Source organism: Oncorhynchus masou, chromosome 25, assembly GCF_036934945.1.
Source record: "Oncorhynchus masou masou isolate Uvic2021 chromosome 25, UVic_Omas_1.1, whole genome shotgun sequence".
NCBI lineage: Eukaryota > Metazoa > Chordata > Actinopteri > Salmoniformes > Salmonidae > Oncorhynchus > Oncorhynchus masou.
Genome location: NC_088236.1, coordinates 29,265,895 through 29,292,333, shown reverse-complemented (window position 1 = coordinate 29,292,333; position 26,439 = coordinate 29,265,895). Strand labels below are relative to the sequence as shown.

General features: G+C 43.0%; 1 protein-coding gene across 2 annotated transcripts; it reads right to left on the bottom strand.

Moving 5' to 3' along the window:
- Positions 1-26,309, bottom strand: LOC135514084 (rabphilin-3A-like). Of its 2 annotated transcripts, none has more exons than XM_064937278.1 (19): positions 26,109-26,309; positions 14,389-14,597; positions 12,320-12,413; positions 12,093-12,104; positions 11,386-11,514; positions 11,036-11,165; positions 10,765-10,848; positions 10,101-10,275; positions 8,564-8,749; positions 8,255-8,434; positions 5,300-5,379; positions 5,064-5,138; positions 4,686-4,795; positions 4,383-4,509; positions 4,226-4,282; positions 3,892-4,046; positions 3,568-3,649; positions 3,285-3,381; positions 1-3,178 (listed from the first exon to the last, which is right to left on the bottom strand). In XM_064937278.1, exons 3-19 carry the CDS (start codon positions 12,391-12,393, stop codon positions 3,048-3,050), a joined length of 1,884 nt encoding a protein of 627 aa, XP_064793350.1. In that variant the 5' UTR covers positions 12,394-12,413; positions 14,389-14,597; positions 26,109-26,309; the 3' UTR covers positions 1-3,047. The 2 variants fall into 2 exon arrangements, with proteins under 2 accessions (XP_064793350.1, XP_064793349.1); XM_064937277.1 differs by having other exon boundaries at positions 14,399-14,597.
- Positions 26,310-26,439: the final 130 nt, after the last annotated feature.

Sequence of the window (26,439 nt, the reverse complement as noted above, 5' to 3'; positions counted from 1 at the left end):
TAATGATCTCAAGTTTGTCCATTTCAGATAGCTTTTATTGATCTGTGTAAACCTAACTCCTTGTAAAATCTTTACATGCAAATTCATTTGCAAACATACATAGATATTTAAATGTATTTTCTCTCCAGTGCATGCACTACTTATTTACAGTTACATAAATAAAACCAACAAATAATTTATTTAAATACTGTAGGCAGAAAAAAATAGAGAACAGTTGTGTCCTCTTTAGGTTTAGAGATACTTACTATCTAGAAGAGAAAATAGAAACTAATGAAGGTTAAAGACCACTGAACTGGTTCCAGAACAGAACAGGTAGGCTACAGTAGTACTGTAGAACCAGTGAAAATCAAGTGCATACGCAACAAAATAATTTTGAAATTGGGGCCACTGGTGGACAACAAGACAACACAGTTCAGACAGGCTCTTATTACTGCGTGAGCCCCTGGTTTTACCCATCAAAGGAGGAGACCGAGCACTTGGTGAAAAGGCATCACTCTATGGATGAGATTAATCTCCATTAATATTCTGCCTTCAGGAACTAGTCGGTGAGATCCATTTATTAATGTGCCCACTGAGTGTTATCTGAGTTCTGGGTACAGGGTCCTAGCTGTGCTCTCATCCCTGTCACATTACCAAGCTGAGGATGCTCCGAAGAGAGGCTAAAGTAACCTGTCACATCAACTCATTTATAATCCATTGGAAACCAAATGATAACAGCAATAGTCCTAATACTCATGCAGCATAAATTAATGTATGTTGCGGTGGCCTCAGTGTTTTAAAAAAGCATTTGGAACAATGTTAAGGGTTGGAGACGTAAACCATCAAATTACAATAGAATTTGTATCTTAAAAGTCTATGTATATATCATGAACCACAAGACGTCTCATGCATAGGGGTTTTTGAGAAACTTGCAAACAGCTGTATAAATTGAGGTCATTCCATTGTATAAGGTGTGCTTTGCTTGAATTGCGGTAATTGGTCAACAGCCACACGCCAAAGCTTTGAGTGATTGGTGCAGCAGAAAAGGATGAGGCAGGAAGGGAGGGGCCCAGTGTGGGTAAAATGGGTGGGGGTGTGTGACTGCTCCAGGCACAGAAAACACAGGGGTCACGAGCACAGTGCATGCAAGTTAAGCAGCACATTCTCTTACGACAGCCTTACATTGTCTTATTTAGTATGTCTAAGGTGGAGCAGGCTGTAAGTGTCAGTGAAAAATCGGATAATGTGCATTCAATGTAAAAATTGTCAGTCAGTAGACAACCTCTGTAAGCTGTCATTGTAAACCATGTGCAATAGGGAAGTACACACCTGTCATAGTAGACATCTCATTACTAGCCAGGGAAATAATATTTTTTCCTGTCTCCTCTCTCCCTTCACCGTAAACAAAGACCTGAACCAGATGGTCAACTTTTCAGAGCAAACATTCTCATAAAAAAAAATCAACATTTTCGAACTACCTCTATAAACCAACCTGATCTCAGAGCATTTTGTATTTTCTTTACGTAAATCCGAGACACTCCATTCAGTATGATATGGTACGTGTTGTATGGTATATATTCATTTGTGGTTTTCCATCTCCCATTTCGAATGATATGTTAAAGATTACAACTCTTATTATATGTTATGAATTTGCAAAATGCATAATATATTTTGAATTTGCAAAACGTATGATATGTTAAAAATTCTAGCTTGGTGGCTAGGTGGATAACGTTAGCTAGCTGGTTAACGTTAGCTAGGCTAGGGGTTAAGGTTATGTGTAGGAGTTAGGTTAAAGGGTTAAGCTTAGGGTTAAGGTTAGGGGAAGGGTTAGCTAGCATGCTAAGTAGTTGCAAAATAGCTCAAAAGTACTAAGTAGTAGAAAAGTTGCTAATTAGCTAAAATGTAAAAGTTGTCATTGATGAGATTCAAACTCGCAACCTTTGGGTTGCTAGGCATTTGCGGTATACGCTGACCCACCCCACTCTACCTTAAGTAACCATCTGTCTTATGTAACCATACCAAACGTAACATATCATTCTAATTTGAGTGTCCTGGATTTACATGTACTATGTTAAGTCTAGTCAATGAGACCAGGGTGCTATAAACAGGACTCAAATAAGGACTAAAAGTGAACACTTGACAGAAAGTGAGTACATTTTGTTCTACCAGGAGTGCAATCATTCAAAATCTTTAAACTGATATTGAAATTAATAAATATGAGTTACTTAAATTGCCTATTAATTTTAGTATGTAATACATTAAAAAAAAGAAGAAATATACTCTCCAAACTAAATGTCATTGAATTGATTTGTGAATCATGCCCTTTTTCATAGTCCAGAATATGTTTATCCTCAATTTCAGAAGATCAGCTGCATGTGAAACATCTTCATGAGAATGCCATAATATGAATTAGATATCATTAAATAAACAGCTGTGTGTCCTCAGAGTGTTTTCATGTGGTTTTGCATTCTGGTAATAATACCGTGTGGTGTCATTTTACCATAAATGAAGGATTACAACCTGTCAGTCTAATGAACTTCATAGTTCAATGGGTGCTGCAGATGTTATTCCACATAGAATGCCATAACATATTGCTTCGTCGTCTTTTGTGCTAGTGCATTTCAAATTGATTTGTATTTAGTTTGGGATGTGTCAAGTTCAATAACACCTTCAACAGGCATGATAGTCTCAATGCAACTGTATACAGCAATGTCAAACATTAACATAATTTTTTGCCTTAAATTGATGTTTTTTAAAGGATGATTTTAAAGTATACCATGTTTTGCCTCTTGGGGAGTCCACTTGGTAGATAAGTCTGAGTAAAGGGGGAGAATAAGGAGAAGGGAATGTCACACCTGGGAAACAGGGGAGGATGGAAAGGGTGCATATGGTGGGTTGGGTTGAGGGCATGAAAGAATGACGACAGCCAGACTACCGGTAAGTACAATAATACTAAAACTAAAATGAAGGTTCTTGGGGAGGTGTGAAGGGAGGTTAGACAGGGTAATGTGAGAGAGGAGAGGGGGCTGAGTGTAGAGGGAGAGGACTTAGCTCATGCAAGGTGGGGGTTAGTTGCTGTTGACAGGATTCTCATTCAACAGGGTGTGCCAACGCTCTATCTTCTTGTCCTTGTTCTTCAGGCACTCATACCAGTGCTTCAGCTGCTCCCCTTTGGCTGTGATGCCCAACTGGCACCCACCTATAGCAGACCAGCAGATAGGGAGGGGAGGATGAGAGGACTGTCACAACATGGAACAATTCAACGAGGTCTAGTAGATCTCGAATGCATCTCCTATGGATCGTACCGATGTAATCGTTGGATTTCCCAATGTCGTAGTCCCACACTGAGATGTCCAGGGTCTTCTTAGCCAGGTCGCTGTGCTTGATGTCATAGCTAAATTCCTGTAACACAACAAGTGAGAAGTCATCCCCCTCACGATCTCCAATAAATGGAATTTAAATCAGTACACAAATCAATATATTGAGGTATTGACAGACATTTAATATTAAAAGCACAAACAAAGTACTGCTGTCAGATGGTTACTTCTGTCTTGTATTATTATTGCAAGACACCAACAGGGAACTGACCTCGTTGTACTCTGGGTTCAGGGTTTTCTTCTTGATATTTGTTTTGTTCTTGGCCTTCTTCCCCATATCAGGTTTCAGGCATCTAAACACATCACAAACAAGACAAACATATTTTGATGTTGTCATCCTGCATTTGGGGATAGGAAGTAAATTGCAAAACAGATGTATTCTACTGTGCAAATGAATAACTTTGACATAATTCAATTTGTTTTGATATTTGAGAGAAAAGTGAATACTTCATCATGTAAACACTGGAAAAGTGTTAGAGAAGAACGTGTGTTTGTAATCACTCCTGATAGCAATCACAGTGAAACAGACACGGACATTTCGACAAATGGGTCAGAGTATCCATTGGCGTCCATGGAGGCTAGGTGAACGCAGCGCACCACACCCACAAGCAGGCGGTTCTGCTGGGTGCTGTACACGAGGGAGATAAGGATACGACCACGCTCCTCCACATCTCCACCATCCTTTCCACCCTGGAGAGAGCGGGGTGGGGTGAGATTGGGAGGTTAGAGAGAAAGAGAAAACAGGGAGCGAAAGATGGGTAAGAGAGAATGGAAGAGTGTCATTTTATATCATATCATGAAGACATGATTTGTATGAGGACACATAGCGGTAGTCCACATGCCCACGCATGCTGGTCATACACCAATACCTCATCCTCATAGAGCGAAATGCCTCGAGCCCCTCCAGCTGTTGCGGTCTTCTTTGTCTGTGGAAGGATATGGATATGGGTGGTCCAATCAGACATTGAAACAAATGGGACTCTTACTGTATATTTAATGTGTGAAGCAGGATGATATACTACTTACAGGGACAACTCTCTCTAGACACACGTTGAAGTTTTTCTTCTGGTTGATCTTCAGTTTCTTCAGTGCAACGCGAGTTTCTCCGATAAACTCATTATGTCCAAACTTGTCCTCATCACAGACAGAGATCCTGCATCAACCCATACAGGACATCAATAATATTGGATCATAACATCAAAAGTAAAACAATTCAGCCCTTAGATAAAACCATGTCAACAAATGGAGACAACAAGACAGGAATGTGGTTTAGTGTTGTCTTGATGTTTAGTGAACCCTGTGTTTTGTTTCTCTGCTTCCAGTATCCACCTGAGAGTCTTGCGCTGCATGTCCTCATCTGTGAGTCCGTGGTAGACCAGGGTCTCGTTCCATGCTGGGTTACGGGTGTTTCTCAGGGTTTTGGTGCGTAACTTGGTGGACTGCAGCACATGAGAGTAGATACAGGAGAACAAGATGAGGAACTTGACTTCAGCACTTATATCTGAGGCTGGATAGAGGCAATGGAGCTTCGTATGAAGTACAATGGATAATCCTTATGTCACAAGGTGGCAGGCTTGAGCTAATGGCGTGTATCATAGCATCACAGACATCATTCTCAGATTTTTCTGAATCATGACACATGCCATAATAAATACACAAGCATATGTTAACCCCCAGGTAGAAAATAAGGGAGGTGAATTCCATCACCTTACTGGCCCCTGGCAGCAGATGCAGCTTGACATATGGATCAGCCAGTCCATTGGAGTCCATGGGCTTCAGTCCCTGAGGGGAAGACAAGACAACACATACTCTTTATGTCACCAGACAGGACAGAAGGAACAAGGAGTCGCTGTAAATGTGAACTACTGCAGCAGCATCTTTTAAACACAGGCCACTTCAGTGTAATTGTCTCAGGGTGAGTAAATGAGTGCAATAGGTGGTACCTTGGCTTTAAGGATGCTGCAGTGGAGACTGTTGTTCTCCTGCTCATAAAGCAAGCTGAACTCCAGCCCGCCAAGAGTGGCTGAAAAACATCCAGGGTAGTCATTAGATCAGATAACAGACAGGGTGTCTACTCTGACTGCACTGGAACACAGACACTAGCAGTACATTTAAGACAAAAGGCACTGAGTTGTAAAGAGAGTCTAGACTAGGAAAGATTTTCAAAGTATCAGAAAACATTGAGACTGCTGGCAGTAAGACATGAGCTTCACGCCAGAGGGCAGACAAAAGAACAGAAGATCAAGCAGTGAACTGATAAAGGAGGAAGAAATGCATAATCCAACAGTGAATCTGCAGCCTAAATGGTCTGTAAACAGATTAAATACGTTATGCATCCGTCCACATATTAATAGAAAATTCCATTAAATAGCAGCAAAATGTTACTGTGATATCAAGGAAACTAAAAATCACAAAGGAACACATTCAGGAAAATAATGTTCTAGTTAAAAAGACAAAAATACCCCAATTCATAACAGAATATGAAAAATGTAAATAAAATAGATTGATAAGAGTAAAATGTACTGGACATTCAGCTACAGAGCAGTAGAATGGGAGTCTATACATATATGTGAAGGGAGGACAAAACTGAGATGATACTGATAATCAATGGGTTTAAATCTATCATCCCTTCATTTAAAACAGTAAACCCCCAACAGCTCCAGACCACCACATTGTAATGGTTGGAAGGCTAGCTTTTAAAACCTGCAACTCCAGTAGTCCAGTGCACTGAAATCTCTCTAACTCCTACCAGCCCTTACACATCCCGAGCTAATACAATTTCAAATGGCTGGAAAACATTAAGAGTACAGACAGACAACTGAAAATGCACAAATGTAATTTGTATGATATAATGCCATCTCCAGTAACTACAGTGCCTTGATACAGCCACCACCATGCTTGTAAATATGAAGAGTGGTATTCAGTGATGTGTTGTGTTGGATTTGACCAAAACATAATGCTTTGTATTAAGGACATCAAGTTAATTTCATTGCCACATTTTTTGTAGTTTTACTTTAGAGCCTTATTGAAAACAAGATTCCTTCTTTTCTCTGTCATTTAGGTTAGTATTGTGGAATAACTACAATGTTGTTGATTCATCCTCAGTTTTCCTGTCACAGCCATTAAACTTTGTAACTGTTTTAAAGTCACCATTGGCCTCATAGTGAAATCTCTGATTGGTTTCCTTCCTCTTTTTGGCAACCGAGTTAGGAAGGACACCTGTATCTTTGTAGTGACTGGGTGTATTGATACACCATCCAAAGTGTCATTAATAACTTCACCATGCTCAAAAGGGTATTCAATGTCTGCTTTTTTATTTTTACCCATCTACCAATAGGGGCCCTTCTATGCGAGGCATTGGAAAACCTCCCTGGTCTTTGTGGTTGAATCTGTTTGAAATTCACTGCTCAACTGAGAGACCTTACATATAATTGTATGAGTGGGGTACAGATAATAGGTAGTCATTCAAAAATCATGTTAGACACTATTTGTAACGGGTTTCTTCCAACTCCTCCTCTGACAAAGAGGTGGAACACGGATCGGACCAAAATGCAGCGTGGTTCGTTAGATACATCTTTGATGATGAAGAAAACACGAACAATACAAAACAACAAACGTCGAAAACCGAAACAGCCCTGACTGGTGCAACAAACACAGAGACAGGAACAATCACCCACAAACACACAGTGAAACCCAGGCTACCTAAATATGGTTCACAATCAGAGACAATGACTAACACCTGCCTCTGATTGAGAACCATATCAGGCCAGACATAGAAATAGACAAACAAGACATCCAACATAGAATACCCACTCAGATCACACCCTGACCAACCAAAACATAGAAACATACAAATAAACTATGGTCAGGGTGTGACACTATTATTGCAGACAGAGTCCATGGTACTTATTATATGACTTGTTAAGTTAATTTTTACTTCTGAACTTATTTATGCTTGCCATAACAATGAGGTTGAATACTTATTGAGTCAAGACATTTCAGCTCTTCCTTTCTAAAAATATATATTTTAGATTCAGGCTGTAACACATCAAAATGTAAAAAGTCAAGGGGTGTGAATACTTCTGAAGGCATTGTAGATGCAAACAAATGATGTACTACTACCAACCCTTTATACCACTGAGCATACAGAACTGATCCTGCACAACAGGACCTGACTGTCCTAGCACTGCCCACTCCATAGATAACTACAACCAATGAAGCCTCCGCTATTTCTGCCATTTCTGCTGTAACATTTGGGAACTAATCAAACACAAGGGCAATATAGATCCCGTCAGAGCTCTCGTATCACAAATACTGGGTTCTGTGCTAAATTCCCAGACCTCAAAGTAAATTAAAGCCCCATCCCCAAGGGAGAGAGGAAAGGCTATTCACCGCTAGAGGGATGGAACATGACGTACGACTGGCATGACACGATTCCCATCACTCAAGGGAGACATTTAAAAAAAATGGTTCCATTACAGTTTCTCATTACAGACTCACTATTGACTCGTTTTACATCCTCTTACACTTTACTTCCAAGATATTGATTCACATGCTTGGATAACATATGGTGGGTATCGTATATCATCTCCAATAGAGCTCCATGAATTCTACTAGAAGGATACACGTTGGCTGCTAGTATTATTAGATGATTCATATGCTTAGAATGCTACAAAGACCACTGACTCATAAGATTAAGATTTAAAACATGGAATGTTACAACAGACTGGATAAAAGTGTCTGCTGAATGAAAAAATAAACAAATAGAAATGCAAAGAGCAAAGTCTTTATATGTTGACTTAAAACAGCCTGGAATACGTGGCGAGAGATCGCTGAAGCAACAGACACAGAGCCCATGTTGTAGAGGTCTAAGTTGGAAGGACAAGATGGTCACTTACTGGCCTCATCTGAGTCACAGCTGTTTGCATCCTCCTCCTCAGGCGGGGGTGCTTGTTGTCGAGCAGGAGGGGGGTTGTAGGAGGCAGGCTGTCTCTTCTCCTCCCGCATTGCAGGAGTCACTCTATCCTCCGCTGGAGCAGTGATAGTGGAGTAGCCACCTCCCTCCATCTCCAGTGGAGCTACAAGCACATACAAGGTAATGATTTGTTTTTTATGCGTTGGCCACTCATAATTCCATCCTCTATGAATGAAAAGTGTGTTTCAGTATCAAGGTCTGGTCTGGTGATGTGAGTCCAGCTTTTCCCTACCCTGCTTGGCTGATGCTGCTGGAGGGGGCCTGGAGCTCTGGACTGTAACAGCCTTCTGCAGCACCACTGGGCTGTTCTGGGCACCTCCCTCAGTGTAGCCAGGACTAGCCCCACCAACGGCAATGCGAACCTCTGTCGGCTTATGGGCCACAGGTGGTTTGCCAGCACGCCCCTGTGATTCTGGTCCTGTAACACACATGCACACATGAACAAGCGTGCACACATATAGGCACACGCACACACACACACACACACACTCACACGTCAGTGTATCACTGAGAATACGCTGCAGTGGAATCCATAATTCTCCCTAGTCTCTGTGAATCCTTTTGATGTTGCAGTTTTTCCAATGCACAGGCATTGACCTACATACAGTACAACAAGCAGTGGCAGGCAACCTTGATCACATCATTAAGCCTGGCTTTTTACTCTCCCTTTCCCCCTTACTTTCTTTTATGAGGATATCTCACTACAATGGCAATGACACTGCTGCAAGTGGGAGCAGATTGCCAGGGCACCCTGGAGGTGCCAGGCTTGCCCCAGCATGTAGTTCCCACTACCTAACTGAAACCACCCACTCCTGGATCAGGCTGTCTGGGAGGAGGTGGCAGTGCCCATTCTGTGAAACAGATCTGGGCTTTCATGGTAAGGATGAGAAATTACAGAAATTACAGGAACAGGAATAAATGTTTGGAGGGACTGGAAGCCAGTGGGAGTTCACAACATCTGATGATGTTTGTCTGATGAAACTGGAGAGATGGTGCTTTGAGAGAGTGGCTATAGGGCAAGTATGGTACTCTAATGTACAGTACAAGGTCAAGGATTGGGTTAGGATGGTAGCATGATTAGGTTCTGTTGAAGTAATACTGGGGTTGACTGAATGACTCACCTGCTCCCTGCTGGCCATAACTAGGAGCGTGACTCTCCTCTGGACTTGGGAGATAGACTCAGTATCCTGTGCTGCCTTTCTCACCCCTACAAACTCTTACTTCTGCTTTGTCTTCTGTAATGTTTCGTATCCGACTTCAGCACAGGAGGCTGCTGAGAGGAGGATGACTCATAATAATGGCTGGAGAGGAGTAAATGGAATGGGGTTTTCATTCCATTCCATTCATTCCATTGCAGCCATTACTATGAGCCCCTCCTCCCCAATTAAGGTGCCACCAGCCGCCTGTGGTACATGTTCATGAATTAGGACCTCTCCTGTGTGTACATTGCCCACTGGGATACGTTGCCAACAAAAGACAAAATAGGTCTGCTAAATTTAGAAATCTGAAATCAGTCTTCATCTTCACTAAAGAACATTGTAGATACAATTCAGGCTTTCTGTTGCTTTCTTTTTCAAGTAATTTTAGAATGTAATATTGAGTTCAGGGCAACATAATTCCCATTTAGCTATAATTAGGTCGCTGAATCTGTTTCATTCTGCCGGCTAGTTAATGAAAACAGACCAGGTCTGTATCTACTTTGCCACTCTCACAAGCCAAGAAAGCAATCAACCTGAAACAACTCCCACAGCTCTGTCTGGCCTGGTTACCTCTGGCCTGTGCCTGTGGCTGATCACCAGCAGCCCTGGGGTCAGAGGCTGCTGGTTCCTGGGGTTCTGAGGCCCGCTGGGCGCTTGACTCTCTGGACTTGGAGATGGGCATGGGCGAGGGCAGGAACTGCTTGGGGAAGCCTTTAAAGAACCAGGCACCAGATCGCTTCCACACCTAAGAGATGATGAAGAATCTTTCATCTTTCAGATCCCCAATAGCTGATGCCATGACAACAGCTAGTCTCATGGGGTCCAAAAAGAATGGCCTGCGTCATACAAGCTTTAACACTGACATCTCAGAAAAAAGTGCTATCTAGAACCTAAAAGGTTTCTTCGGCTGTCCCCATAGCAAGAGCCCTATTTTGTTCCAGATAGAACTCTTTTGGGTTCCATGTAGAACTATCTGGAACCAAAAAGGGTTCTACTTGGAACCAAAAATGGTTCTCCTATGGGGACAGCTGAAGAACCCTTTTGGAAGCCTTTTTTAGTAAGAGAGTACGCTCACTGTTAATCTCCCCAATCCCTTGTCTCGCTTGAAGTAAATCGTCACTTTGTATTTTTCACCCACCATGTCTTTTAATTCACTATGACACATAGTGTAACATCACGCTATGACATATCCCTGTCATATCCCTGTCACCATGTGTTTCACAGAAACACTCACCTCTCGCTGTTCACTGCAGATCTTGCAGAGCCACACAGAGCACGGCCGGCTCCCACTCTGCACTCCACACTTGGTGCACATGTGCTACAGTAGAGGAGACACAGGTTCACAAAGAGGTCACAATGTCATAAATTACCGTACCATTTCATTGCTCAGGCTCTATTGTGGCCTAACATGGTCCGTAATAGCCTATCAGAGCAAAAGCTTTAGTGCCTTTGCCTTCTAGGGATGGGCCAAAAACCAATCTTTCCAGCCCCCGTGCTGCACATACCTTTTTGCAGTCCTCACACACCACTGAGCTGACCCCTGGCACACCCAGCTGCTCCCCACACAGCAGACAGCGGTTCACCCCGTCCCCACACACCGTCTTCTTCATGTCATCTAGACGGTTCACCAGGCGCCTGCAGCAGTTGGGACAACTCTCATTACAGCCAATTACTAGTAGAACATAAAGTTCAGTTGGATAAATGTGGTAATGATAGTCCAACTGATTGAATAATGTTATCTGTAATTCTATCATCTTGTGCAGCATTTTTGCAGAGCTGAAAATGTAACAACACTGAGGTATGCAATGCAATGGAGCTCCAATCTATTAGCTCAGAATGTCTCTTCAGTTCTCACCCAATTCTCTCCTGCTCCATGGCCTCCATCTTCTCAGCGCGGGCGATCACACCGTTAATGATCTCCTTCTCCTCGTCAGTCAGGTCCGGAGCGCCGGGACCAGGCCTGACCTGGTTAGTCCAGTTACCCCTGACAACCACACAGGAAAACTGTCTGGGGCTGAGGCTTGCATGGTTTGCTAGTCCAGGTCAAACCCTCAGACATACAGTGTGAAATCAAATGTACATGCAAAATAACGCTCAAACAGAAGAGTGGACAAAAAGACAGCGGTATGCAATAGACAAAGAGACAGCGGTATGCAATAGACAAAGAGACAGCGGTATGCAATAGACAAAGAGACAGCGGTATGCAATAGACAAAGAGACAGCGGTATGCAATAGACAAAGAGACAGCGGTATGCAATAGACAAATAGACAGCGTTATGCAATAGACAAATAGACAGCGTTATGCAATAGACAAAGAGACAGCGGTATGCAATAGATAAAGAGACAGGACGTAATACAAATAATACCATAATGGCATAATGCACATTTGCACATTGTACCAACACCCCGTCATTGTGTCTGAAACATATGTGAACATACAATCATTCACGAGTGAATCTACACTTACCTATAAACATACCGTACATACACACTATAATAGTAGATTGGAGCAGTGCAGAGGGGGGAAGATAAGAGAGATGGAGTGAGAGCTTTTCTACTTACTGTTCCTTATCACTGAGTCCCAGCCAGGGCAGAGATGAGAAGAAAACAGACAGGAGAGGAAAAAATAGATTATTTCCTGGGAAGGCATGGAAGGGTTAACAGCACCATGAAGGGTTAACTGCACCATGAAGGGTTAACTGCACCATGCAGCAGGCAGCTGTGCCCGGCGATTCCCACAGGGTGCTTAGTGTACCCAGTGTTCCTGCTGTTCTGCTACCAGTTCTTACTTGGCATGCATGCTCCTCTGCCTGTCGTTGGGTACCCAGCGGTCCGAGCTACCGCCCATCACTGCGTCCGTCATGGCTGCTGCACTATAGCCCTCTGCAGGTGGACACACACAGAGATGAGACACACACAGTTAAATGATAAATGCTACATACAAGAAGAACTTCTTATACTGAAAAAATATATAAACTTTATGAGATTAAATAAAAGATCCCAGAAATGTTTGTTTTGTTTACATCCCAGAAATGTTTGCATTTTGTTTACATCCCTGTTAGTAAGCAATTCTCCCTTGCCAAAATAATCCATCTACCTGACAGGTGAGGCATATCAAGAAGCTGATTAAACAGCATGATAATTACACAGGTACACCTTGAGCTGGGCACAATAAAAGAGCACTCTAAAATGTGCGGTTTTGTCACAACACAATGCCACAGATGACTCAAGTTGAGGGACCGTGCAATTGGCTTGCTGACTTCAGGAATGTCCACCAGAGCTGTTGCCAGATAATTTAATGTTCATTTTTCTACCATAAGCTGCCCCCAACGTCATTTTAGAGAATTTGGCAGTACGTCCAACTAGCCTGTTCAGTGTTGTAACCAACTTCAGTGGCCAAATGCTCACCTTCGATGGCCACTGGCACGCTGAAGAAGTGTGCTCTTCACAGATAAATCCCGGTTTCAAATGTACCGGGAAGATGGCAGAAAGCGTGTATGGCATTGTGTGGGTGAGCGGTTTGCTGATATCAACGTTGTGAACAGAGTGCCCCATGGTGGAGGTGGGTTTATGGTATGGGCAGGCATAAGCTACGGACAACGAACACAATTGCATTTTATCTATGGCAATTTAAGAGATACCGTAACGAGATCCTGAGGCCCATTGTCGTGGCATTCATACGCAGCCATCCCCTCATGTTTCACCATGATAATGGACGACCCCATGTTGCAAGGAGCTGTACACAATTCCTGGAATCTGAACATTTCCCTGTTCTTCCAAGGCCTGCATACTCAAAAGACATGTCACCCATTGAGCGTTTTTGGGATGCTCTGGATCGACAGCGTGTTCCAGTTCCTGCCAATATCCAGCAACTTCGCACAGCCATTGAAGAGGAGTGGGACAACATTCCACAGGCCACAATCAACAGCCTGATCAACTCTATGCGAAGGAGATGTGTTGCACTACATGAGACAAATGATGGTCACACCAAATGTTGACTGGTTTTCTGATCCACACCCCTACCTTTTTTTTAAGGTACTGTATCTGTGACCAACAGAGCCATAGCTGTATTTCCAGTCATGTGAAATCCATAGATTAGGGCCTAATTTATTTATTTAAATGGATTGATTTCCTTATATGAATTGTAACTCAAAATTGTTGCATGTTGCGTTTATATTTTTGTTCAGTGTAGCTAAAGAGACTCATTGCCCTAAATCACTGTATTTTAAGATGTGCAATAACGTTCTGTGATATCTTCATTGGAAACAACATGAACAATTCTCCTCTTGTCACAAATGAAATGAATACGGGTCACACATTGTTTCATTATTACGCTGAATTGTTTATTCAAAGTTATCTTCTCATCTTTACCACAACTCAAATCAATCCATGAAATCCATGCAGGAAAGAATAACTAACTGTCAATTGACACAATTTATTGACGGTCACATTAAATCTCCTCTGCTTATGCAGCACCGACTTCAGCACTAATATTGCTGCACTGTCATCAGCAGGCAGAACCCTCTGTCTGCTCCAAGTGTGTGGGCCAGGATTGCAATGGCCTTGAATTGACTTGTCACCACACACACTTACTCTAATTGATGTAAGAGTCTGATGCTGATACAGTACATTACAATACCAACAAGGGCTATGAATAACAATCACATCAGCCGTGATCTGTGTCAACTCTTATGGTAACAATCGATAAACCATGTCTCCCAATGTCTAGCCAATTCTTACAGTACAATCCATGTTTATGTGCCACAGTGATGCAACCACTGAGCAATTCAATCCAATGGAGCAAAGTGACAAAAAGAAACCTGCAGAAATCAATAGGAGTTTAGTGAACGGAATGTACCTGTACGCACCGGGTGTGTGTAGGTGCACGTTCATGAGACTCAAAACTCCTAAGGGCCACCACCAGGCAGAACGAGGAGCGACACCCAACCAGCAACAAGGCGGGTCCTCGGGGAATGAGCAGGGTGGGGAGGGTCAACAATCCTCTTTCCACAGCAGCCTGTCTCCGTTTTAGAGGCTCCTCCTTCCAAGGCTGACGATAGCAGGGAACTGAGATGTGATTGGAGAGAACAAGGGTGAGACAGAAAAAGAGAGAGAATAAAGAAAGTGTAAGGAAGGAGGAAAAAGAAAAATGCTTCAATCTAATTTGTCTGCAGTTTGCTCCGATTACTCCACAAAACTCCAGATGAGCACTGCAGAACATAGCTAGAAGCGAGAGAGAGAGAGAGCAGAGAGAAAGAGAGAGAGAGAGAGAGAGAGAGAGAGAAAGGTGCGGGGTGATGCTGATCTGCAGTATTAACTCCTGTAGGCTAAACACTCCCAACTTATTCTGATACTGCTTGTTCATTGAAATCGCCAGCAGAATGCACAACAATTTCCATGTGGGAGGATGCCTTATTGTATTAGCCTGGAACCTGTCACACTATGCAAATGTAGACTACAGTAAGTGCACCCGGCATTCATTAATTATTTCCCACTGTCCAGCTCGCAAAGGGAACAACATAATGTATAACACTGTATACACCCCATTGGCTGAGTCTCACAACTATGATTCTCCTTTACTGCACACAAAATGAATCATCCTCTTTTGTTCAGGATGGTTATCCTGGGGAGGCAGATAAAGAGAGAGGAGAGGAGGGGGAGCAGAGGTGGAGAGATACTCAGACATACACTACACAGACACTGGACGAGCAGCTCTCACCCAGACAAAGCTTTGTATCGCTGCAGATAGACACTGTTGCATCACTGGGGTGAGTGTGCAAGAGAAAACGCCTCAGCTGAAGTAGGTTTCCTGTCAGTGTTGCCTACATGGAGCTCATTAGCAGAGACCTTCAGGGGACTGATTCAGAGAAAGGACACGACATGCTGGTCAACAGCCTTCAACAGCTTTCTCTTTAAATTAGTCTGTCTCAATAAGTATGATGCAGGGTTGGCACTAAGTCTGCATCATCTTTACTATGACCCTCATTCAGTGTTGGAGAGTCAACCAGCTTGTCATTCATTCATCTCATTCAGTGTTAGTCAACCAGCTCGTCATTCATTCATCTCATTCAGTGTTGGAGAGTCAACCAGCTCGTCATTCATTCATCTCATTCAGTGTTGGAGAGTCAACCAGCTCGCCATTCATTCAGTGTTGGAGAGTCAACCAGCTTGTCATTCATTCATCTCATTCAGTGTTGGAGAGTCAACCAGCTCGTCATTCATTCATCTCATTCAGTGTTAGTCAACCAGCTCGCCATTCATTCATCTCATTCAGTGTTGGAGAGTCAACCAGCTCGTCATTCATTCATCTCATTCAGTGTTAGTCAACCAGCTCGTCATTCATTCATCTCATTCAGTGTTGGAGAGTCAACCAGCTCGTCATTCATTCATCTCATTCAGTGTTGGAGAGTCAACCAGCTCGCCATTCATTCATCTCATTCAAGTGAGTCAGTGTATTGTGCCTTGAGAAGAAACTGGCATTTTCTCCTGCATTTTTCCAAATGATGGGGATCTGAGATCCAGCACTGCGCACTGCACAGCACAGTGGTGCCCGGGGACAGGAGAAACAACCATGCAGAACCATGTGAAGCTGTGCCAGAAAAGAATAATGGAAGACAGAGGGTGAGATGGGGGAGGAGAAAGAGAGGCGGAGACATGGAGGAAACCTGAGCACCAACATCGTTGTCTCCTTCGTCATTAACATCACTCATCCCCTCATACAGGGGTGGAAAGGACCCATTTAGAAACCTGTGACTCAAAGTGACTAACAGGATAGTCCATAGGCCTACTAGTGTGTGTCATTTAGGAGCCCAGCCTCACGTCCCCTCCAACCCAAACTGTTCGCAGGGGAGAGATAAAACGTATTTCCAGCAATGTTCCAATGGTGTTCCTGAATTACTTGAATGTACAGCTGTAAAACAAAGGGAAAAAAGATTTCAAACTCTACTAGGTATAGAATGACTAGCTTGCTCCCTCCCATTGTAGTATGAATTGGACACTGACTATAAAACTTGCTTTGATCTTTAAAAACTGGGGAGGGTGAGACATGAGAGGCTTTTTGAGATACATCATACAGTAAGTACCCTTACTGAAGCTCTGACTGCAATGGACACACCGCTCTGCCAAGACACACTCTCTCTCACAACAGGGAGCTGACTACCTTGCATCTTTTTATTACAGCACACAGCACAATATCAAGACCATTATGACCACAATCACTTCCTTTCATTTCCAAATGGCACTGGGTTATGTCCCACCTTTATATCATTTTTAATGGAGATACACCATTACAGGAGTCCTTCTGCACTGAATTTCCAGCGTAAGAATTCCTCTGCCCTGCTCTGAGACAAGAGAGAAATGCCTTAAGTGGGTTAATGAGACTCTAAGATCAATGCAAACTCCCACGATTGGTTTTAGTTTAATTAATCATTCATCGGGGTAGTGTTCCTATTGTGACTCACAGAATTGAAAGTTATTTAGGGGTGGAACTTGAAAAAGCCTGTGTCCGGCTTTAGGGCACTGCTGCTACAGCCGCCAGCCACCACCCACCTACCTACATGGCTTGCCATTGGCTGTTGTCGACTCCCTGAGGGTTGATGTGACAAAAAAGGGCTGTACTGCTGAGCTCCACAGCCAATCCCTTTTGAGAGGTATTCATGGCAAGTTCATGCATTAATCACTCTTCTGTTCAAGGGGCTTTGTGTCATCATTCCACCAAGAATCACACTATAACCATAAGTGAATTTACTTATTACACACACAATAGATATTGATGTAAGAAGCACAAAAGCACACTTTCCCACATGAAATAATACATTTCTGCCATTAAGTTGCTATATGCTAAGAAAGGACCACCATGCTCTCAGAATCTTCAGTAAGTCTACCACAGAACCAGCTGCTGAAGGGCTTGTGCCTCTGCTCTGCCTCAATCTGTCAACCACACCCTCCTTATGCTGAGCTGAGCTGGCCTTTTAGCCATAAAAACCTGGAAATAATGTTAGCAGAGGACGAACAAAAGCCATTAGGAAAAAAACACACTGATTGGTTGGCACAGGACGTTTCCCTGTAAAGACCACTTGTGTGTAGCAGTGCTGACAAGTCCCCCAAGCCCACCCCTTATTAAACCTTTTTCTCACTACCATACCATCCTGCATGTTACAGTGGACAGGGTAGGAATGTTTTATTGGGGTATTCTTGCTGGTTTCAGCCCCATCGGACTGATTGAGGACTCAACCAGCCAATTCTCTACATTAAAAAAACATCTTTTAGCCAAAGAGTCTGTTGGCAGTAGTAAGCGCAGCTGCAGAGATGCTTGGTAGTGGGGTCCTGGACCAGAGCCTTTGGCATCACTGATCTGTGTAGGTCGGTGGGAGGTAGTCAAGACTCCTGGGGTGTGCAACAATGGGCCTCCCAGGTGGCGCAGTGGTCTAAGGCACTGCATCGCAGCGCTAGGTTCGCGCCCAGACTCTGTCGCAGCCGGCCGTGCCCGGGAGGTCCATGGGGCGACGCACCATTGGCCTAGCGTCGTCCGGGAGGGCTTGGCCGGTAGGGATATCCTTGTCTCATCGCGCACCAGCGACTCCTGTGGTGGGCCAGGCACAGTGCACGCTAACCAAGGTCGCCAGGTGCATTTCCTCCGACACATTGGTGCGGCTGGCTTCTGGGTTGGATGCGCACTGTGTTAAGAAGCAGTGCGGCTTGGTTGGGTTGTGTTTCGGAGGATGCGTGGCTTTCGACCTTCGTCTCTCCTGAGCCCGTACGGGAGTTGTAGCGATGAGACAAGATAGTAACTACTAACAATTGGATACCACGAAAATGGGGTAAAATTTAAAAATAAAAAAAATACATTAAAAAAAGAGAGTGGAAGAAGCCCAGAGAGGCCTGGCTAGAATACAGCCCTTCCACTCCTTGTCTTGTTTGCCCTCACACACTTTATAGATAAAGACCCAAATGAGCATGGAAACTTTCATATTCTGAAATGGAAATGTTCATTTCCATGAATTTCAGAATATGAAAGTTTCTGGCGAAAAACATAATTATATTTCAGTGAGAAGAAGCACTGAAGCATCCAACGGGCAATGGGCTGATGCAGCCAATCTTTACAGAAGTGTTCGTATATCAGTCATGGTATTTCCTTGAAAGGTACTCTGAAATAACCTTTTTCCTACTCTTCAACAAAGCAGTTCGGGAAGCTTATCTTTGGGCTTTCCTAACTATCAGATTATCAATGAAACAATTTCATATAACAACATGTGGAACGAACATGCCTCTCCGACATGTAGAACAACTCTATTTGTGGAATTTTTATCTTCAGTGTTTGGCAACTGAATGTGGTTATACCTACATCCATTACTTGATGCTGAAATTAATATTTTTATGAGGTTTGATGAATGATTTACATGGTCAGAGTCACTCTCCCATGCTCATACTCACTTTGGCTCATTCATCCTCTAACTTCCACTCCCTACGTTATCCTTAAATCTAATCAACTTTCTCATTATAACCGATGAAACGCCGCATTCCAAAATTGTATCTTTGTCATTGGGATCAAAGAGTGCTTCTGGCGTTAATGTGTTCTGGGGAAATGGGCAAGGGACTGGGGAGGCTATTGGTTTGAATGAAAGGCCCATTCTCCGTCAGCCCAGCAGGAGAGGGGGGTGAGATGGTGAGATAGCAACCCTGAGGCCTACATATGGACAGAACTGTAAAGCACTGCACCAAGTAACCCTTTACTGCAGGACGAAAACGTCGCTCAGCATTTCTTAATTATTTACAACTCCCACCCCATCCTCCACTGCTCCTCACTCCAGTGAAGCGGGTTCTCTTTCTCCTTTTTAAGGCCTTAGTGTGCACTTTAGTTATTCATTACTCTATCTGCAAGACATTGTATGTCTGAACACGTACAGTGGGCTCTGGGGGGAAAGGAAGAAGGAGAAAAATGATGCGATAAAGGAGAGCTTGGCAGGAAGGAGGGATGGGGGAGGACAGGAAAGGGGCTTCTTTTGGGAGCCTGTTGGTATGCCAGTTGATGAGAGATGTGGCTGTGGTTTAGCTGAGCGGAGGGGCTCTTCCAGGTCTAGGACATACAGTACATGTCACATATGGTGCTCTTCGACCGTACCACCAGTGTTACACTAGTGTACTGTATACACCCAAATGTTATAATAGGGAAATAGTGTTTCCATAGCTAGGGCTGACACAGACTTGTGAAGAGAGTAATTGTAAATAATTTGTCCTGAACTGACTTGCCTAGTTAAATAAAGATTCAATTAAATAAATGAAAATAAAAGGAGCAGAATCAACAATCAAAACAGTTGCTTTGTGAGAAGCTGTTAAAGTTCACAGTTAGCCATTTTTATGTAAATGTCATCAGAAAAATACAAGAGGCCTGGCTTTGGCTCCAAGTGAGAGCAGATCCGCCGGAGCCATGGCCCAGTGAGACACGGCTGCCGACCTGCGTAGATGGAAAGTTTGAGCCTTTTGGGTAAAGCACTGGGGTAAATCCTGTATATGGAAATGTGCCATACAGTATTAGCCCTGTTTTCAGTCATATGAACGGGTCAGCAGGGACCATCTGTGTGGCCATCTGTGAAGAACAAAGAGGCGGCTTCACCTCTCTTCGGATGAGAGAGGATGGCGCTCCCTAGGTCTCACAGCCACCACCACTTCCACTAGGGAGGCATATTTCCAAATTCAGCCCCTTTGGGTAACAAACAGGAAAGACCCTCCTGTGACCAACAAGCACTTGTGCTGTCGCTACCCTGCAGACATGGCAATTTACTCCCAATAAAGCCAATGGGAGAGGGGACTGGAGAGGGTTGGCACACAAACACATACAAATGATAAGTACACACTCACACACATACTGTACAAACAACACTTCACACATAAATAGGATGCAATTGTACCTATGGTATCTTAGCATGATGAAAACAAATACAAATCTACAGGCATCTTCAGCAAAAATCTATTCAATTCTAACATTATATGTTGCATGTGTAGGCCAATTTAAATTGAGTCATTGAACAATTGCAATCTTGACTTTGGTAACTTTGGTAACCTGAAAATGCAAGCATTATACAGACACCATTCATCATAAAGGCAGCATCCACCTGATTATATTTCAGGATGGGCTCCTCGTCCCTCATGTGCTCTCAGCTCATAGTCTGGTGACTCATCCTTGCCGTACCCCAGAAGTGAGAAGAGGGACGTGGAGATTAAACTAGAGTTGCGAGTCATTTTCCACTCATTTCCTCACTACCTCTCTCCATCTCAGGAAGACAGGCATAATCAGATGTGCATGGGGCATTACAACCACGCATCTTCCAATGTCAAAATCTCATGGCTTATATTGTTACTCACAAGCCTTGAAATATGGCTATTAAGCTAGACATGTTTGTACGATGCCTAAGTGGAGGAGGGAAATAGAATCGCATGCCTTTCTGTCTTTATTGTCTCTCTGAGGATAATGGCGATGCCTCTGGTGGGCCCCCAGCTGTTCTGCTGGAAATCAGCCATGAGGAGCTGGCACACTTCATCTGCTGGCTATCTGACACTCCCTCTGGCCCCGCCAGAAAACTAGCAGGTACCATGTCCCTGAGTGTTTTTCAACAGATCCCTGTTTGCAAACAAAGAGCCCCCTCGCACCCACAGATCTCTCTTGAAAAAAGATTTTCATCTCAAGGAGACTAACCTAGTTAAATGTTTATTTGATTTTATTTAACCTTTATTTAACTAGCCAAGTCAGTTTAACCATAATCAACAACTAAAGTTTAAATATATTTTAAAAACATACACCGAAAGACGTCTAGAATTCAGCTATTCAGATAGGAGAGACAGGTGTCTAGGTTAAAGTTTAAGTGGCTTGTTTGTAATGAAAGTTGCTCAGTTGGCCTCAATTCTGACCCTGAGGCATTCCTCTTGATGTGACATGTTGTGTCCTGACTCCTGACAATCATGTTCAACCTGTTTAAGTACAGCTTAAGTTGCAGTGATGTGACAAGAAAGGGAGATATCTTACGATCTGACTGTGTTGCATGTACTCACTCCTCAGCATCCTCCCATCAAACAGCCTCAACCGTACAGCAGGATGATGAATACATCAATTGTGCACTGAAGCAGAGTGTATTGACAAACTGGTAGGGATTGCGATCTGCTTCAATTATCAATTCCAAAAACAGATTCCACATGCAAAGATTGATTATTTATTTATATGGATTTGACCATTTTGGGTGAGGTTGTCAGTCAGCTTTTCTTGAACATTTAATGACCTGTGATAGGACACGCTTTGATTAAAAAAGGTAGTTTCAGCAGTTTGATTACAAGGGAAACCCCTTGGTGACAGATTTGATGATAAGCTTAGGCAGTACCACTCAACACTCACCCCCTCTCTACAATTACCCCATTAGGAAAGGCTTTTGATGAGCCAACTGTCTTAATGACCTGCCACTTGGTGATGTAGTGGGATCAGCAGTGGTCCTCTCCATCGCCACAGCTTAGGTTGGTCTGTCTATTCTGCTAAAGGGTTGCCAGTGGCAACATAAGAGGGCCTGTTATCCTCTGTTAATTTTAGAACAATCTTATCTATTGGACTGAGTCTGCAGTTGATTCTCTCTATTGGGGTGTGAGCCACTTGTCACAGATTCAACCCTCATCAAAGCCAGGCTATAGATATGGCCAGTTCTGATTCTAAACCTCTCTTTTGGGTGGACTGTGGAGTTATTGTCTTATCAATGGCCCTTCTCTTCATCACCACAGCAGCTTTCGGAGAGCTGTGATAACAAGTGTCCAGGGGAACCCACTCTGTCAATCGATCCTGATCCCACGCCTTGATGATCCTTAGAGGAGTACAAAGAAAAACATCTCACTCCCTTTGGACATGGAGACACAACACACACATAACCAGTCATATAGCTATCCAATCAACAAACTGTGTACAGCAGTCATGTACGTAAAAAAAATACACAAATTCATGCTCAGAAATCAAATACAATATGATACAGTTCCGGCTTTTATCTTTCCCCAAATATGGATTTCCGAGGAACATGAAGAAGAGGAACAGAACTACCTTTACCATCTGTGACCATGGTAACAGGGAGATCAGAAGAAGAAAATCAGATTGATAAAATACTGTGTGTGTGTGTGTGTGTGTGTGTGTATGTTTTGTGTGTGGGGGGGTACGTGTGTGCATGAGTGTATGTGTGCGTGCGTCACATTAAATCTAAATTCAGAGGAAAAATAAATAGGGGTACAAAACACATGGCTAATTACAAATGACTATTGTGCTTGGAAAAACTCTGAGCCTGAATTTCAACCCTTAATAATGCCTCCAGCCTGATGGCCTTCCTTCAGTCCTAGAAGTAGAATCGAACAAGAACCAGTCCCCTAAGAAAGCATGGTCTAAGGAAACAAACCCAAAGATACTGGAATATGGGTACATCTGCCTTCCAGCCTTAAATTATGTAGTTCGCTTGCAGAGCACTTATCTGTCTCTTTCCAATCATTTTTTTTACCTCTTTCATGACCACCTCTCTCTCTCTCTGAGAGAATAAGCCACTGCACCTAAACAGCCATAAAAATAGCCAGACTACAGTTTGCAACTGCACATGGGGACAAAGATAGTACTTTTTGGAGAAATGTCCTCTAGTCTGATGAAACAAAAGTTGTGGCAAAATTGCTTAAGTACAACAAAGTCAGGGTATTGGAGTGGCCATCACAAAGCCCTGACCTCAATCCCATAGAAAATTTGTGGGCAGAACTGAAAAGGTGTGTGTGAGCAAGGAGGCCTACAAACCTGACTCAGTTACACCAGCTCTGTCAGGAGGAATGGGCCAAAATTCACCCAACTTATTGTGGGAAGCTTGTGGAAAGCTACCTGAAACATTTGACCCAAGAGAAACAATTTAAAGTCAATGCTACCAAATACTAATTGAGTGTATGAAAACGTCTCACCCACTGGGAATGTGATGAAAGAAATAAAAGCTGAAATAAATCATTCTCCCTCACTATTATTATTCCTCACTATTCCTCACTATTATTCTGACATTTCACATTCTTAAAATAAAGTGGTGATCCTAACTGACCTAAAGACAGGACATTTTTAAAAGGATTAAATGACAGGAATTGTGAAAAACTGAGTTTAAATGTATTTGACTAAGGTGTATGTCAACTTCCGACTTCAACTGTAGAAGGGATTGATGGGACATGTAGGGATAGGATGGTAATATGGTGTGGTGTTTTTAATGCCCATAAAGAAATCTGGGGAAGTACGCATTAAAATAACAATAGTAGTATAGTCGAAGAATTTATGATTAGTGTGTTCAACTGTATATATACTGTATATACCAAACATTAGGAACACCTTCCTAATATGGAGTGCTACCCCATTGCCCTCAGAACAGCCTCAATTCGTTGGGGTATGTACTTTACAAGGTGTCGAAAGCATTACACAGGGATGCTGGCCCATGTTGACTCCAATGCTTCCCTCAATTGTGTTAAATTTGCCGAATGTAATTTGGGTGGTGACCATTCTTGACACACACAGGAAACTGTTGAGCTTGAAAAACCCAGCAGCGTTGCAGTTCTTGACACAAACCCGTGCACCTGGCACCTACTACCATACCCCGTTCAAAGGCACTTAAATATTTTGTCTTGCCAATTCACCCTCTGAATGGCACACATACACCTCCATGTCTCAATCGTCTCAAGGCTTAAAAAAATCCTTCTTTAACTTGTCTCCTCCCCTTTATTTACACTGATTGAAGTGGATTTAACAGGTGACATCAATAAGGGATCACCTATATTCACATGGTCAGTCTGTCATGGAAAGAGCAGGTGTTCCTAATGTTTTGTACACTCAGTGTATACTGTATATGGTGTGAAGTTCATCTTTTCCTCCCCCTCTCACTCCCCATGTCTCTTGACACACATGGTCACATTTTTCCTCCTCTCTCGCCATTCCATTCTCTTTCTCTACAGCAGCTGATGTACATAGATAGCATGGTAGAGAGTGAAGCAGAGAGAGAGAAAGAGAACGAGAGGGTGCAAGGGTGTTGACCAATCGCCACAGTAGTTGCTCATGGGAGAGGAGGCAACTGCAGATATCGGAAGCCGTTCATTCAGTCTTATCTCCCCTCCCCCATGTAATTGCCATGCTTCAGGACTATGGCGAGAGTTTGAGATGGTCATTTCAGGGTTTCTCAGTATAGTCAGTGTTTCGCCTAGATTTTCCCTAGATTAGGCTTCCAAGAGTAAATGGACCACAGGACCAGTCCATGCTTGGTTTTAACCTCAACAATAAAACAATGTCACAACCATCAGGAAAACATAAGCCTTATGGTTGTGACATTGTTCTATTGGTCAAGGGATGTTTGGTATGTGATGTCTCAATCTCCTCTTCAGGGCATATTGAGAACAGGGGTGGGGGGCCAGGGGTATCTGAACCACAGCCATGTTGAAGTTAAAACCAAAACCAACCATAGACTGGCCCTGTGGTTCATTATTCAGGCAAATCAAATTTAGGGAATAATCGAGGCGAAACACTGACTATACCGAGAGAACCTGAAATGATGATAGTACTCCCAATGCCACCATCCCCAACTCTTGTCATAGACTTGAAGCAATCATTTAGAATCAATCTGCCTGAGTCATGTCTGGAGTGGAGGCACATCAAGCACTGATGTGTTTCTCTCAAATCCTGCAGCAACGCCCAGGGATGAGATGGGAGGAAGCTTACTGCAACCACAGCATCTCCCAAATGACTTACCAGGGCTCTTGTCCCACATCACAACTGCAACAAGGAATCATCCAGACCTGAGAGAATGAATTGAAGTCTGCCACCAATCTCATTGTAAAGGGGCACATAGGCACATGGGTGTGTAGAGACGTTGGTGGAGGAATGGAGACTGCATGAAGCTTTGCCATAATCAGTGGTTATTAATGGACCACATTATTCATGAATGAAATGGATAATAAATTCAAGTATGTCAAAGAATCATGAGCCTATACCAATTAATCAGCATACATATGACGCTGTATTTTACAACAGACAGACTGTAGCCTAATATCAGTTTTATAGAAGCATTGGTTTATGCTAAACATAAAATGACGTCAGTAAAGCTTGTACCTTACTGTTTAGTCGGCTGTATGGCACAGTATACATACTATTAGTATTTAAGTAATTTCACTCATTCAAAGCTTTTGTTAGAGCTGAAAATAATATGCTATCTATTTATTCATCTTCAACACGTTCATAAGGTAGATAGAAACTATGTTCCATTGGGTCCTTTTACAGAAATAGCATCATATTGCATACCATAGGTCTATGTAATAATTATATAATTTTCGAATTCAAATAAATGTTCATTGAGATCATTCAGATAAACTACAGCGCAGCGAGCGCTCCATCAATGTTTCATGACAGAATCAGCTAGTTCCCATATGTATGCACTATGTTCCTTTATTCATGCAACTGCAGTTGTGGAAAAAATATTGAATAAAAGCACACTGAAGTGCAATACGTGAAATACAGCCTAATGCTCACAATAGATGCAGACCGTTAGAAAACCGTAGCAAGCCTACCTGAGATTCCAGCCCTCTCTCGAAGGAAGATGTCAGGGTATGACGCGGACCCATTTTATACTGTAGCCTACTTGGAATCAACAGCAAAACCGTTCATTGCGCATGCAACGCCTGTCACGAGCAATATTTTTGCGAAGAGGGGTGCTTCGTTTTCAATTCCTTATAACACCGTCGCTAGGGGCTGATCTCCACACAATGCGCCCTGCGTGGGCTCTCTCCTCTGTGGTAAGCTCTTGGTACTCTGGGAAGAAGACCCCTGCATCCAAGTAGCCTCCATTGATGCTCAAGTGGACTCTTGCCTGGTTCTACTTTAGATTTGTCTTGGTTTCTT

What these genes read in the sequence shown, in the direction of transcription:
- LOC135514084 (XM_064937277.1), bottom strand. Translation starts at nt 14,423, where the DNA reads ATGAACGTGCACCTACACACACCCG. An exon ending in CGTGCACCTACACACACCCG is followed by an intron (nt 12,414 to 14,398) that starts GTGCGTACAGGT and finishes GTCCACCTGCAG; the next exon opens with AGGGCTATAGTGCAGCAGCC. An exon ending in TGTGTGAGGACTGCAAAAAG is followed by an intron (nt 10,849 to 11,035) that starts GTATGTGCAGCA and finishes CCTCTACTGTAG; the next exon opens with CACATGTGCACCAAGTGTGG.